Below are 14,424 nucleotides of genomic sequence, written 5' to 3' on the forward strand. Positions count from 1 at the left end.
GGGAAACTTTGCCCCTTCTGGTAGGATTGTATATCCCATATGTCACTAGCTCATGGACTCTTGCCAATTACATGAAAGAAAAGGACTTTGAGATAGAAAGTCTGGCCTTAGAGGAAGAGTCCAAGGCGGGCAAGTAGACATTCAAATTAGCTCTGCTTACCAAATCCTGTGAGGCCACGCTGGGGCTATCAAGATTAATGAAGACTGTTCCCTTTTATCTTTGGTCCTACTTCCTAGAGTGATTTCAGAGGAGGAAACAGATAAGCTGACTTGTAAAGCCAGGGCACTGCTAGAGCTACCACCTGAGGGTCCCTGGTTCTCGCACGATACCTGGGAATTTTCTTGTTTAAACAAGAGGCCATCAGATCTATTTCTGGAAGGCCCCAAAGTAGTACAATCCGAATGAATACATCTTGATGGAGAGACTACTCTCCCGGATGTAAGGTCTGATGACTGAGATAATCTACCTCCAAGTTGTTTACACTTGGGATGTGAATCACAGAAATTAAGCAGGTGTTGGTTTCTGCCCAAGAGAGGATTTAGGATACCTCTGTCATGGCTAGGAACTGTGGGTTCCCCCTTGGTAATTGACAAACTACTGCTTTGATATTGTCTGTCTGGAAAAGGAGATAAGACTCCTTTCTCTTGTTAAGTGTATCCAGTCCACGGATCATCCATTACTTATTGAATATATTCTCCTTCCCAACAGGAAGCTGCAAGAGTCCACCCACAGCAAAGCTGCTATATAGCTCCTCCCCTAACTGCCATATTCAGTCATTCTCTTGCAAGCCTCAACATAGATAGGAGGTTGTGAGAGTCTGTGGTGCTTTCTACTTAGTTTATTCTTCAATCAAAAGTTTGTTATTTTTAAATGGCACCGGAGTGTGCTGTTTATCTCAGGCAGTATTTGGAAGAAGAATCTGCCTGCGTTTTTCTATGATCTTAGCAGACGTAACTAAGATCCATTTGCTGTTCTCACACATTCTGAGGAGTGAGGTACTTCAGAGGGGGAATGGCGTGCAGGTTTTCCTGCAGATAAGGTATGTGCAGTAAAATATTTTTCTAGGAATGGAATTGACTAAGAAAATACTGCTGATACCGAAGTAATGTAAGTAAAGCCATAAATGCAGCGATAGCGACTGGTATCAGGCTTATTAATAGAGATACATACTCTTGTAAAAATGTGTTTTAAAACGTTTGCTGGCATGTTTAATCGTTTTTTAACATATGTTTGGTGATAAAACTTATTGGGGCCTAAGTTTTTTCCACATGGCTGGCTTAAATTTTGCATAGAAACAATTTCCACTGTTATAGTATAAAAGTTACAGTTGGTGCAGTTAAAATTACAAACAGTGACATTCAGCTTCCCTCAGCAGTCCCCTGCATGCTATAGGACATCTCTGAAGGGCTCAAAAGGGCTTCAAAAGTAGGAGCTGTTATGACTGTTTAAAACATATTTTTCGTTTTGTTAATCTGTTTTTTGTATTAAGGGGTTAATCATCCATTTGCAAGTGGGTGCAATGCTCTGCTAACTTGTTACATACACTGTAAAAATTTTGTTAGTTTAACTGCCTTTTTTTCACTGTTATTTCAAATTTTGGCAAAATTTGTTTCTCTTAAAGGCACAGTAACGTTTTATATATTTGCTTGTTAACTTGATTTAAAGTGTTTTCCAAGCTTACTAGTCTCATTATTAGTCTGTTCTAACATGTCTGACATAGAGGAAGCTCTGTGTTCATTATGTTTTAAAGCCATGGTGGAACCCCATCTTAGAATGTGTACCAGATGTACTGATTTCATGTTAAACAATAAAGATCATTTTTTGTCTTTAAAAACATTATCACCAGAGGATTCTGTCGTGGGGGTAGTTATGCCGACTATCTCTCCCCACGTGTCAGACCTTTTGACTCCCGCTTTAGGGACTCACGCTCAAATGGCGCCAAGTACATCAAGGGCACCCATAGCGTTTCTTTACCAGGGGATTCTGTCGAGGGGAAAGTTATGCCGACTAACTCTCCCCACGTGTCAGACCCTTCGACTCCCGCTTCAGGGACTCACGCTCAAATGGCGCCAAGTACATCAAGGGCGCCCATAGTGTTTATTTTACAAGACATGGCGAAGGTGGTGAATAATATTCTGGCAGCAGTATTAGTCAGACTACCTGAAATTAAAGGAAAGCAGTTAGCTCTGGGGGTAGATACAGAGCATACAGACGCTTTAAGAACCATGTATGATACTACCTCACAATATGCTTAGTCTGTGGGTGATTTTTTTTTTTGACTCAGGGAAGATGATTTAACCTGATTCTGATATTTCTACATTTAAAATTTATGCTTGAGAACCTCCACTTGTTGCTCAGGGAGGCTTTGGCTGCTCTGAATGAATGTGTACAATCGCAGGGCCAGAGAAATTGTGTAGACTGGATAAATAATATGCAGTGCCGGTGTGTACTGATGTTTTTCCAATACATAAAGAGGTTTACAAAAAAAATTTTTTAATAAGGAATGGGATAGACCAGGTGTGCCGTTCTCTTCCCCTCCTATTTTTTAGAAGAATGTTTTCTAATAGTTACCACCACACGGGACTTCTGGCAGACAGTTCCTAAGGTGGAGAGAAGAGTTTCTACTCTAGCTAAGCGTACCACTACCTCTGACGAGGACAGTTGTGCTTTTTAGATCCAATGGATAAAAAATGTTTATTCAACAGGGTTTTATCCTGCAGCCCCTTGCATACATTGCTTCTGTCACTGCTGCTGCGGCGTTCTGGGTTGAGTCTCTTGATGAGGCTTTACAGTTAAGCGACTCCATTGGATGAATATATTTGACAAGCTTATGCTAGCCAATTCCTTTGTTTTCTGATGCCTTGTTCATTTGACTAGACTAACGGCTAAGAATTCTGTTTTTTACTATACTGGCGCGCAGAGCACTATGGCTTATATCATGGTTAGCTGTCGTGACTTTAATAAATAAGCTACTTAACTTCCCTTCAAGGGGCAGACCCTATTCGGGCCTGGTTTGAAGGAGATTATTGCTTATATCACTGGAGGAAAAGGTCATGCCCTTCCTCAGGATAGGTCTAAATCAAGGGCAAAAAAAAAAAAAAAAAAATCTAATTTTCGTACCTTTTAAAAACTTCAGGGCAGGTGTGGCATCCTCTTCCTCTAAGGCAAAACAAGAGGGAATTTTTGCTCAGTCCAAGGCGGTCTGGAGACAATCGGACCTGGAACAAAGATAAGCAGGCCAAGGAGCCTGCTGCTGCCTCTAAGGCAGCATGAAGGAACGGACCCCTATCCGGTAACGGATCCTATAGGGGGCAGACTTTCATTCTTTGCCCAGGCGTGGGCAAGAGATGCCCAGGATCCCTAGGCATTGGAATTTATATCCCAGAGATATCTTCTGGATTTCAAAGATTCCCCCCCAAAAAAAGGGGAGATTTCGCCTTTCACAATTATCTGCAAACCAGATAAAGAAGGAGGCATTCTTACATTGTGTACGAGATCCATCCAGTTCCAAGAGAGGAACAGGGACAGAGTTTTTACTCAAATCTGTTTGTGGTTCCCAAGGAGAGGGAACCTTCAGACCTATTTTGGATCTAAAGATCTTAAACAAATTCCTCAGAATTTTGTCATTTAAGATGGAAACTATTCGTACCATCTTAACTATGATCCAGGAGAGTCAATAGAGGACTACAATGGATTTGAAGGATGCTTATCCTCACATTGTGATGCATAAAGATCACCATCGTTTTTCAGGTTTGCCTTTCTAGACAGGCATTACCAGTTTGTAGCTCTTTCCTTTGGGATATCTACAGCCCCAAGAATCTTTATGGAGGTTCTGGGGTCGCTTTGGCGGTCCTTAGACCGCGGGGCATAGAAGTGGCCCCTTATTTAGACGACATCCTGATACAGGCGTCAAACATCCAAATTGCCCAGTCTCATACGGACGTAGTACTGGCATTTCTGAGATCACATGGGTGGAAAGTGAACAAGGAAAGAGTTCTCTATCCCCAATCTCAAGGGTTTCCCTCCTAGGGACTCTGATAGATTCTGTAGAAATGAAAATTTACCTGACGGAGTCCAGGTTGTCAAAGTTTCTAAATTTCTGCCGTGTTTTTTTCATCCCATCCGCGCCCTTCGGTGGCTCAGTACATGAATGAAATCGGCTTAATGGTAGCGGCAAGGGACATAGTACTGTTTGCACGTCTACATTTCAGACCGCTGCAACTATGCATGCTCAGTCAGAGGAACGGGGATTACACAGATTTGTCCCCCTGTTAAACCTGGACCAAGAGACCAGAGATTCTCTTCTCTGGTGACTATGTCGGGTCCATCTGTCCAAGGGTATGACCTTCCGCAGGTCAGATGGGACAATTGTTACAATAGATGCCAGCCTTTTAGGTTGGGATGCAGTCTGGAACTCCCTGAAGGCTCAGGGATAGTGGACTTAGGAGGAGACCCTCCTCCTAATAAATATTCTGGAACTGGGAGTGATATTCCATGCTCTTCAGACTTGGCCTCAGTTAGCAACTCTGAGGTACATCATACTCAGTCGGACAATATACACGACTGTGGCTTACATCAGCCATCAAGGGGGAACAGAAGTTCCCTAGCGATGTTAGAAGTCTTACAATAATTTACTGGACAGAGACTCACTCTTGTCTATCAGCTATCCATATCCCAGGTGTTGAGAACTGGGAGGTGGATTTTCTAAGTCGTCAGACTTTTCTTCCGGGGGAGCGGGATTTCCTCCGGAGGTCAAGACCAAGCAGGAGAGGGCTTTGGTGTTTTTGACAGCGCCTGCGTAGCCACGCAGGACCTGGTATGCAGATCTGGTGGACATGTCATCCTTTCCATCACGGTCTCTGCTTCAGAGACAGGTCCCTCTACCTCAGGGTCCTTTCAACCATCTAAATAGAATCAATCTGAGATGGACTGCCTGGAGACTGAACGCTTGATGTTATCAAAGCATGGCTTCTCCGAGTCAGTCATTGATACCTTAATACAGACATGAAAGCCTGTCTCTAGGAAAATTGAACATAGATATGGTGTAAATATCTGATTGTTATGAATCCAAGGGTTACTCATGGAGTAAAGTCTGGATTCCCAGGATATTATCTTTTCTCCAAGATGTTTTTGAGAAAAGGGTTGTCAGCTAATTCCTTAAAAGGGGACAGATTTTTACTCTGTCTATTTTTTTGCACAAGCGTCTGGCAGGTATTCTAGATGTTCAGGCATTTGGTCAGGCTTTGGTTAGATCCAAGCCTGTGTTTAAAACTGTTGCTCCGCCATGGAGCTTAAACCTGATTCTTAAGGTTCTTCAAGAAGTTCCGTTTGAACCTTTTTTGTTCCATAGATATCAATCTTTATCTTGGAAAGTTCCTTTTGGGTAGCTAATTCCTCGACTCGTAGAGTCTCCAAGTTATCTGTGTTACAATGTGATTCTCCTTATCTGGTCCTTCGTACGGATAAGGTAGTCCTGCGTACCAACCTGGGTTTTTTCCTAAGGTGGTATCTAACAAGTACATCACTCAAGAGATAGTTGTTCCATGCTTGTATCCTAATCCTTCCTCAAAGAAGGAACGTCTATTACACAATATTGGACGTGGTTTGTGCTTTAAAGTTTTACTTACAAGCTACTACAGTTTTCATCAAACGTTCACCTTGTTTGTTGTCTATTCTGGACAGAGGAGAGGTCAAAAGACTTCAGCAGCCTCTCTGTCTTTTTGGTTAAAAAGCATAATTCATTTAGCTTATGAGACTGCTGGACAGCAGCCTCCTGAAGGGATTACAGCTCATTCTACTAGAGCTGTGGTTTTCACTTGGACCTTTTTTAAATGTGGCTTCTGTTGAACAGATTTACAAGACGGAGTCTTGGTCTGCGCTTCATACTTTTCAAATTTAACAAATTTGATACCTTGCTTCTTCGGAGGCTATTTTTGGGAGAAAGGGTTTTTTCCAGGCAGTGGTAACTTCCGTTTAAGTACCTGCCTTGTCCCTCCCATCATCCGTGTACTTTAGCTTTGGTATTGGTATTCCATAAGTAATGGATGATCCGTGGACTGGATACACTTAACAAGAGAAAACATAATTTATGCTTACCTGATAAATTTATTTCTCTTGTAGTGTATCCAGTCCACGGCCCGCCCTGTCACTTTAAGGCAGGTATTTTTTCATTTGAACTACAGTCACCACTGCACCCTATGGTTTTTCCTTTCTCTGCATGTTTTCGGTCGAATGACTGAATATGGCAGTTAGGGGAGGAGCTATATAGCAGCTTTGCTGTGGGTGGACTCTTGCAGCTTCCTGTTGGGAAGGAGAATATATTCAATAAGTAATGGATGATCCGTGGACTGGATACACTACAAGAGAAATAAATTTATCAGGTAAGCATAAATTATGTTTTTTCAAAAGAGGCTAGGCCTGAAGGGTTCTGAAGAGAGCACATAGGTCTAATAAATTGATTGGTAACCTCATTTAGCAAGGTTTCACGACTCCCTGTGCTGTTAGAGACCCCCATACAGCTACCCAACCTGTAAGACTTGCATCTGTGGTGATCACAGACCAGGTTGGTTGTGCAAAGGAAGACCCTTAAAATATAAAGTAGTGGTTTAACCATCAAGTCAGAGAAAATCGTGTATTGGGATATACGAATATCAGTTCTTATATTCCGGTATAATCCCTGCAACATTGGTGTAGTATGCAAAGTTGGAAGGGTCTCATATGAAAAGGAGCAAAGTGGAATGCGTTTGATGCTGCAATCATGAGGCCAAGTACACCTCCATGCACATAGCCACTGAAGGGAATTATAGAGATTGAAGGTTTTTTCAAGATTAAACTTATTTTAGTTGTCTCTTTTCTGTTAAGTAAAGTGTCATGGACACTCAATCTTTCTGGAAACCTAAAAAGGTGAACTTTGTCTGAGGAATCAAGGAACGCTTAGGTAAATTAATCCTCCAAACATGTTTTTGCAGAAACAAAAGCAGTTGGGTTGTATGAGATTCTGCTAAAAGATAAGATTGAGTTAGTACCAATATATAATCCAAATTAGGGATGCACCGATACCGATACTAGTATTGGTATCAGTGCCGATACTGAGCACTTGCACGAGTACTCGTACTCATGCAAAATGCTCCAATACCTACACAGATACTTCTAGGCAGTGCTGTGAGGGAAGGAGGGACACGACACGAGGGAGCTTCTGCCCTTAGTGCGCCCAGAGCTGCACGTACCCGGGAATCTATTTTTTTAATTACAAGAGAGCGTGCTACAGTAGAGGGGGGGAGAGGATACAGTGAGAGAGCGTAATTACAGGGAGCCTGGTCACCAGAGTCACACTAACACGCCAGTTTATGCAGTATAACTGCATAAACTCTTATGAAATTGGTAATCTTACCTGGGGCTTTATTTATTCAAATACATATATTTTTTAAAGTTTGTGAGTATGCTGCTGTGACACAACTTCCCCTGCTGATGTTGTTCACTATATACAGATACGCACTGAATACAAGTGTGCACTATATACAGATGTGCATTATACAGTGCTGTCACACAGCCTCTCCATTATATACAGACGTGCTTATACAATGCTGTGAGTGACACAGACTCCCCTGCTATATACAGATGTATATATGCATTATACACTGCTGTGATACAGCCTCCCCTGTTTTATACAGAATAGATGTGCACTATATACAGATGAGCATAATAAACTGCAGTGACACAGCCTCCCTGCTATATAAAGATGTGACTATACAGATATGAACTGTATACAGATGTGCACTAGTATATATCGACATAGATATACAGATAAGCACTATGTACAGATGTGCATTATACACTGTTGTGACAGAGCTTCCACTGCTATATACAGATGTGTACTATATATAGATAAGCTCTATGTACAGATGTGCATTATACACTGTTGTGACAGAGCTTCCACTGCTATATACAGATGTGTACTATATATAAATAAGCATACAATGTTGTGACTGAGCCTCACCCGCTAAATACAGATGTGCACTATAAACATATGTGCATTATACACTGCTTTTTTGGGTTATCCCTCTCTCCCTTCCTCTTAGCTCACTCTCCCTCTGTTAGCTCTCTCTCTGTTTTCACTCTCTGACTGACTTTTTGAGTGTGTCTGTGTGTTATTCTGTGTCACATGACGGTAATTGGTATCGGTGAGTATTTGAAAAAAGGTATTGGTACTTGTACTCGGTCTTAAAAAAACGGTATTGGTGAAACCCTAACCCAAATAAGGAAACACAGCAATACCCAGCTCTGATTACAGATAGAAGAGCACCTTTGTAAAATTTCTTGGAGCTGTTGCTAGGCCAAACAGGAGAGCAACAAATTGGTAATATTTTTCTAAAAAAAGGAGAACCTCAGAAATTGATGGTGTTCTGTGTGTGAAGTTACACATCCTATAAGTCTATTGTGTCTATTGTGGACATAAAATGACGTTGCTGAATAAAGGGTAGAATAGTCCTTATAGTGTCCATTTTGAAAGATGGCAATTTCACAAATCTGTTTAGAGAGTTTTCACATCTAGAATAGGTCTGAAAATCTACTGTTTTTGGAACAATGAAGAGATTTGAATAAAAACCCCGGCCCTGTTCCAGTAAAGATACTGGGAAACCTACTCCCAAAGGTTCTAGGTATGAAACTAATATCAGAAAAGCCTGGGGCTTTATTTTTTTTGTCTCGAGGAAGGAAAGAACCCTTACCTCCAGTAATAGAAGAAATAATAGAATCCAGTTGGGATCCAAATAAATTCTATAGTTGGAAAGAAAGAAATGGTAGTCTGGATTTAGATACCATATCAGCATTCCACGATTTGAGCCAAAGGGCGCTTCTAGTTAGAATAGTTAGACAGTTTGATGTTAATCTAAATTTGTCAAAAACTGCTTGGCAAATAAAATTTGCATGTTGCAGTATATTTAAAATGTTGGTATATTAAGGGTCAGAAGATAACTGCTGAGCAAGATTGGTTAACCAAAAGGAAGAAGCTGAAACTATGTCAGCAATGGATATGGCTGTTCTAAGAATATAGCCTGTATGTAAATAAGTCCTTCTTAGATAAGATTCAAGTTTCCTATCTAGAGGATCTTTGAAAGAAGTACCATCTTCCAAAGGAATAGTAGTATATTTAGCAAGAGTGGAAATGGCCCCATCAACCTTGGGGACTGTTTCCCACAGTTCTAAGTTAGTAATAGGTAAAGGGTACACATTTTTAAACCTTGCAGAGGGGTTAAAGAAGGTACATGATTTAGACCATTCCTTAGCAATCATGTCAGAGATAGCATCAGGTACAGGAAAAATCTCAGGGTTTTATATACTGAATTTAAACGACTACAGGGTTTATTAGCAACAGGATTATTCTCTGCAAATCCCTAAAGTGACTAAGACTTTTTTTTTAAAAGAATAGATACATTCAATTTTAAACATAAAGGAGGGATTGACAGGTTCTATGTCTGATGAAGGAATCTCTGAATCAGAGGAATCATCATCATCATCAGTGGATAATTCAGTATTCTGTTGGTCATTACAAATATTACTAGTGTTAGGGGAAAAAATAGGCTGCCCTTTTGAGTTTATTTGAAGTCGGCAGTGCAGCCAGGGCCTTATCAGTGCTGTGGGTACGTCATCTGCATCCGACTGTTTATGTGAAAACAGTAGGAGTTTCTGCATATATGGAAACATCAAGTTGTTTAAAACGTGACAAATAATCTAGACATGACACATATAAATGAGCTGAAGAAGCTATTTAAGACTATTTGTAATAAGCACACTTATCTTTTGTAGAAAGTTGTTCAGTCTACTTAGTTTCCATGCTTGTTTCAGGGACAGGGTGGTGCTGCTCCAATATGGCAAAATATAAAAGAAAATGCAATAATGAACAACAATACCAATTTTGAGGTTTGGAAAAAATCAGTCGTTTTCCCCTCTATATTATATTATAAAGTAATCTCTTTCACAGGTACATTGTGGGCTTATTTTAAAACAAGGGGCCCTTACTGTTTGAAGGCATATTGTAGGGAGGGGCAGAGCTTAAATACCTGTGATTTTGGTGGGAAAATCGCAATGGGGTGGAGCTAAATACCGTGATTTTGGCAGGGACATTGGAATGATGGGGCAGAGCATTTAATACCTGCGATTTTGGTGAGACAATCGGAACATCGGCGCATCATGATGTCACGCACATATACATAAAAAAGGTTGTGGTGTGGAGCATGCGCTCTTATTTGTTACCCAGCTAGACATGTTTAGTGCCTAATTTTCCTCCCCTTATCTATTGAGGTAAACAACAATTTAAAATAAAACACAAGGGAATATTGCCTATCCCATGGGCCTCTATACAAATTTTATACAGCGAAAACTTAAATATAAGTGCCCCATTCATAGCTGTGAGTGTCTAAAAAATATTCATACTTCGCTGAATGCAGACACTTGTCCTTTAAGAAGCAAACAGCCAAACCAGTACTGAAACACATCATCCTCACATTCTTAATTAGTATACAGCAACAAACAAACAATTAAGGATAATCTCAATAAAGGTGTGCTAAAAAGTAGACACGTGCGTTTCCTTTCATTCCGAATCGAAATTCGGACAAATCAAATTTCCGAATAACCCTAACAACGAAACTAAACTAATTTGAATGCATTTGTAACGAATAAATCCAAATTAGTTTGGATTTATTCGTTACATTCGAATGGCCATGGACTAATCACAATTCAGTATAAAAATTAAATTTAGTGAGATAGAACAGTGAAATAATTCCGTTTGTGTAACTTTGAACCATCTGAATCAACATAACATATCGAACTTCCGAATTTAGGAATCAAATCCGAAATGAATACATCCGAATTTATTTGAATCCGAATGAAGCCAAAACAAATACATTCGAATGTATCCGAATCGATACGAAATTCGAAAAAAATCTGAATCGGTCCGAAATTATTATTTCCTCTGCGCACACGTCTACTAAAAAGCTCAGTTAAATGGTGAACCCTTACACCACCTAGTGAGCACTAAAGCCAACAACCTTAAGGAAACAAGCTAAAACTTAACACAGGTAAAGAAAAATAAACTGTGTACAACTCAGATGTAGCTTCTGAACGTACTCTGCTACATCAATAAATTTAAAGCAAACCGTAACCTTTAATAAAAACTAAAAGTGTCCTAAAGTGTTAAAAACTGCTAATATATAATGGATGGTATACAAATATGTCCCCAGAGTACCTTTCAGCAGCTTTGTTTACTGTGCTTACCTCAGCTGGAGCAACTTATTTGCAGTAGAAAATTCCATCCTAGGCAGTTCGAAAACAATGCCAAGAAAATAAAAAGGTAACAGCATCTACAACCCAGCGGGATTGGAGGACAAGCCCACATTTCACATGGGAGGTATATAACATTTCTCACTGAGAAAATACATGCTACTGCTAGGAGGAAATGGGCTTAGATCAGTTTGAGGACTCCTCTCAACTACGAGTAGATCTGCATGTCAGCTTGTTCCTCACACCTCATCAAGGAGGCAAAGGAAAAGGACTGATGGTCATGGGAAGTGAGAGGGATTCAAAGCTCTTGTGGTATCTTTTGCATCCTCATATAAACTGTTTTTACACACCATCTCAAGAAGTATAAAAATATAGTGGCTAGTAAAAAATGTCAATGTTTCATTGGTCCTATCCAGTGTTGCTACTTGAAATGTCAAAGACCCAATTTAGTAGGTTTTGGCATTTGAAGGTTTAGGATACCTACAAATGCGAAAGTAGGCGGACCTTTGTGTCGTTCGGCTATTTTATGAGCTAAATTTAATCTTGTGAAATAGCAACACACTGAAATCTGTGCAAATCCAGATTTTAGTGTGTTGCTGTTTCACAAGAATAATTTTCAGATCTGAAAATAGCTGAACGGCATGGAAGGGCCGCCCTTCTTCCTCATTCTGAGTTATCTGAAACCTCGGTATGCCCATAGTAGTTAGATTATGAAAAATGTAAGCTTCATCTGTGAAACAATATAAATAAGCATAAGAGTGTTCTATAGTATCAGGTTGTACTTCTTAAAGAGTTTTTCCATCTGTCTCCCCATTCGCTGGATTCCCACCATACATAAACAAAAAAGGAACTATTTTCTCTGCACTGGCATATTCCATGATATCTGAATACAATATATACTGTTGTAGGTTTGTTTACATGTAAAACAAGTATATGTTCATTTTGATTCATAGAATTTTTAAAATTTGAACCATGGACCAGCAAGTGAAAGTATTTTTAAAAGGGATAGAAAAGTGAAAACTAAACTTGCATGATTCAGACAGAGTATGTAATTTTAGAGACTTTAAAATTCACTTCTGTTTTCACATCTACTCTATTCTCTTGGTAACACTTGTTGAAAAATAATGTGTACATATCCTACACTAGTGGGTGCTAGCTGGTGATTGCTGCCTGCACACATTTGGCTGACTAGATGTGTTCCGCTTACTCCCAGTAGTGCATTGCTGCTCCTTTAGTAAAGGATATCAAGGGAATGAAGAAAATTTGACTAGAAGTACATTTGAAAGTTGTTTAGAACTGTATATTCTATCTAAATCCTGAAAGAAAATATTTGGGTTTCAACTCCCCTTAAAATAGTTCCTCATACCTGCTAAAATGCTAACAATGTAATACATGATGGCATACTTACCATTGTATTTCTGGCTTAGAGGGAATGTGATAGCAGTAGGCTTTACAAGAGAAGCCTTTCCAATAGGTTCAAGATCCTTTAGGTCTGGTACTCTATCATGATAAATAAAATCATTGTCCTTCTTTGCAGCTGTTAGGGCACGGTTGATTTTATCGGCCAAGTCCTTTACATTAACATATTCGTCATAACGTGATGCCGCTGTTTTCACCAGATCGGAAGCATGCTACAAATAAACAAAATCTAAGAATCTAAAACAGGCATGTAAAATGTTGAAAACATAACTGGAATTATTTTTTCAAAAACTACTAACCAGATCTAAATTTTGGTTTTCAAACATCAGAAGAAATAGAAATAATTTAATACATAAAAGATGAAACAGTCAGGTAGGAAAAATATAATTTATGTAAGAACTTACCTGATAAATTCATTTCTTTCATGTAATTGGCAAGAGTCCATGAGCTAGTGACGTATGGGATATACAATCCTACCAGGAGGGGCAAAGTTTTCGAAACCTCAAAATGCCTATAAATTCACCCCTCACCACACCCACAATTCAGTTTAACGAATAGCCAAGAAGTGGGGTGATAAAGAAAGGAGTAAAAAGCATCAACAAAGGAATTTGGAAATAATTGTGCTTTATACAAAAAAAAAATCATAACCACCAAAATAAGGGTGGGCCTCATGGACTCTTGCCAATATGAAAGAAATTAATTTATCAGGTAAGTTCTTACATAAATTATGTTTTCTTTCATGTAATTGGCAAGAGTCCATGGGCTAGTGACGTATGGGATAGCAATACCCAAGATGTGGAACTCCACGCAAGAGTCACTAGAGAAGGAGGGATAAAAAATATTGGCTATTTTATGAGCTAAATTTAATCTTGTGAAATAGCAACACACTGAAATCTGTGCAAATCCAGATTTTAGTGTGTTGCTGTTTCACAAGAATAATTTTCAGATCTGAAAATAGCTGAACGGCATGGAAGGACCGCCCTTCTTCCTCATTCTGAGTTATCTGAAACCTCTGTATGCCCATAGTAGTTAGGTTATGAAAAATGTAAGCCACGTCTGTGAAACAATATAAATAAGCATAAGAGTGTTCTATAGTATCAGGTTGTACTTCTTAAAGAGTTTTTCATCTGTCTCCCCATTCGCTAGATTCCCACCATACATAAACAAAAAGGAACTATTTTCTCTGCACTGGCAGAACTTAACTGATAAATTAATTTCTTTCATGTAATTGGCAAGAGTCCATGAGCTAGTGACGTATGGGATATACAATCCTACCAGGAGGGGCAAAGTTTTCGAAACCTCAAAATGCCTATAAATTCACCCCTCACCACACCCACAATTCATTTTAACGAATAGCCAAGAAGTGGGGTGAGAAAGAAAGGAGTAAAAAGCGTCAAAGGAATTTGGAAAAAATAGTGCTTTATACAAAAAAAAAAAACATAACCACCAAAATAAGGGTGGGCCTCACGGACTCTTGCCAATATGAAAGAAATGAATTCATCAGGTAAGTTCTTACATAAATTATGTTTTCTTTCATGTAATTGGCAAGAGTCCATCGGCTAGTGATGTATGGGATAGCAATACCCAAGATTTGGAACTCCACGCAAGAGTCACTAGAGAAGGAGGGATAAAAAATAAAAACAGCCAATTCAGCTGAAAAAAATTAATCCACAAACCAAATCATAAGTTTAGTCTCATAGTTAAAAAGAAAAAACTTAAATTAGAAG

General features: G+C 39.4%; 1 protein-coding gene across 1 annotated transcript in view; it reads right to left on the reverse strand.

The window, feature by feature from the left end:
- Window positions 1-13,023, reverse strand: part of LOC128661549 (programmed cell death 6-interacting protein) — a 280,148-nt gene extending 267,125 nt beyond the window's left edge. The window contains exons 1-2 of the mRNA XM_053715792.1: window positions 12,997-13,023; window positions 12,687-12,909 (exon numbers count right to left, since the gene is read on the reverse strand). Coding sequence (XP_053571767.1) covers window positions 12,687-12,909; window positions 12,997-13,023 — 250 coding nt within the window. The remainder of the gene's footprint in view (window positions 1-12,686; window positions 12,910-12,996) is intronic.
- Window positions 13,024-14,424: the final 1,401 nt, after the last annotated feature.

This window comes from Bombina bombina, chromosome 5 (genome assembly GCF_027579735.1).
Source record: "Bombina bombina isolate aBomBom1 chromosome 5, aBomBom1.pri, whole genome shotgun sequence".
Taxonomy (NCBI): Eukaryota; Metazoa; Chordata; class Amphibia; order Anura; family Bombinatoridae; genus Bombina; species Bombina bombina.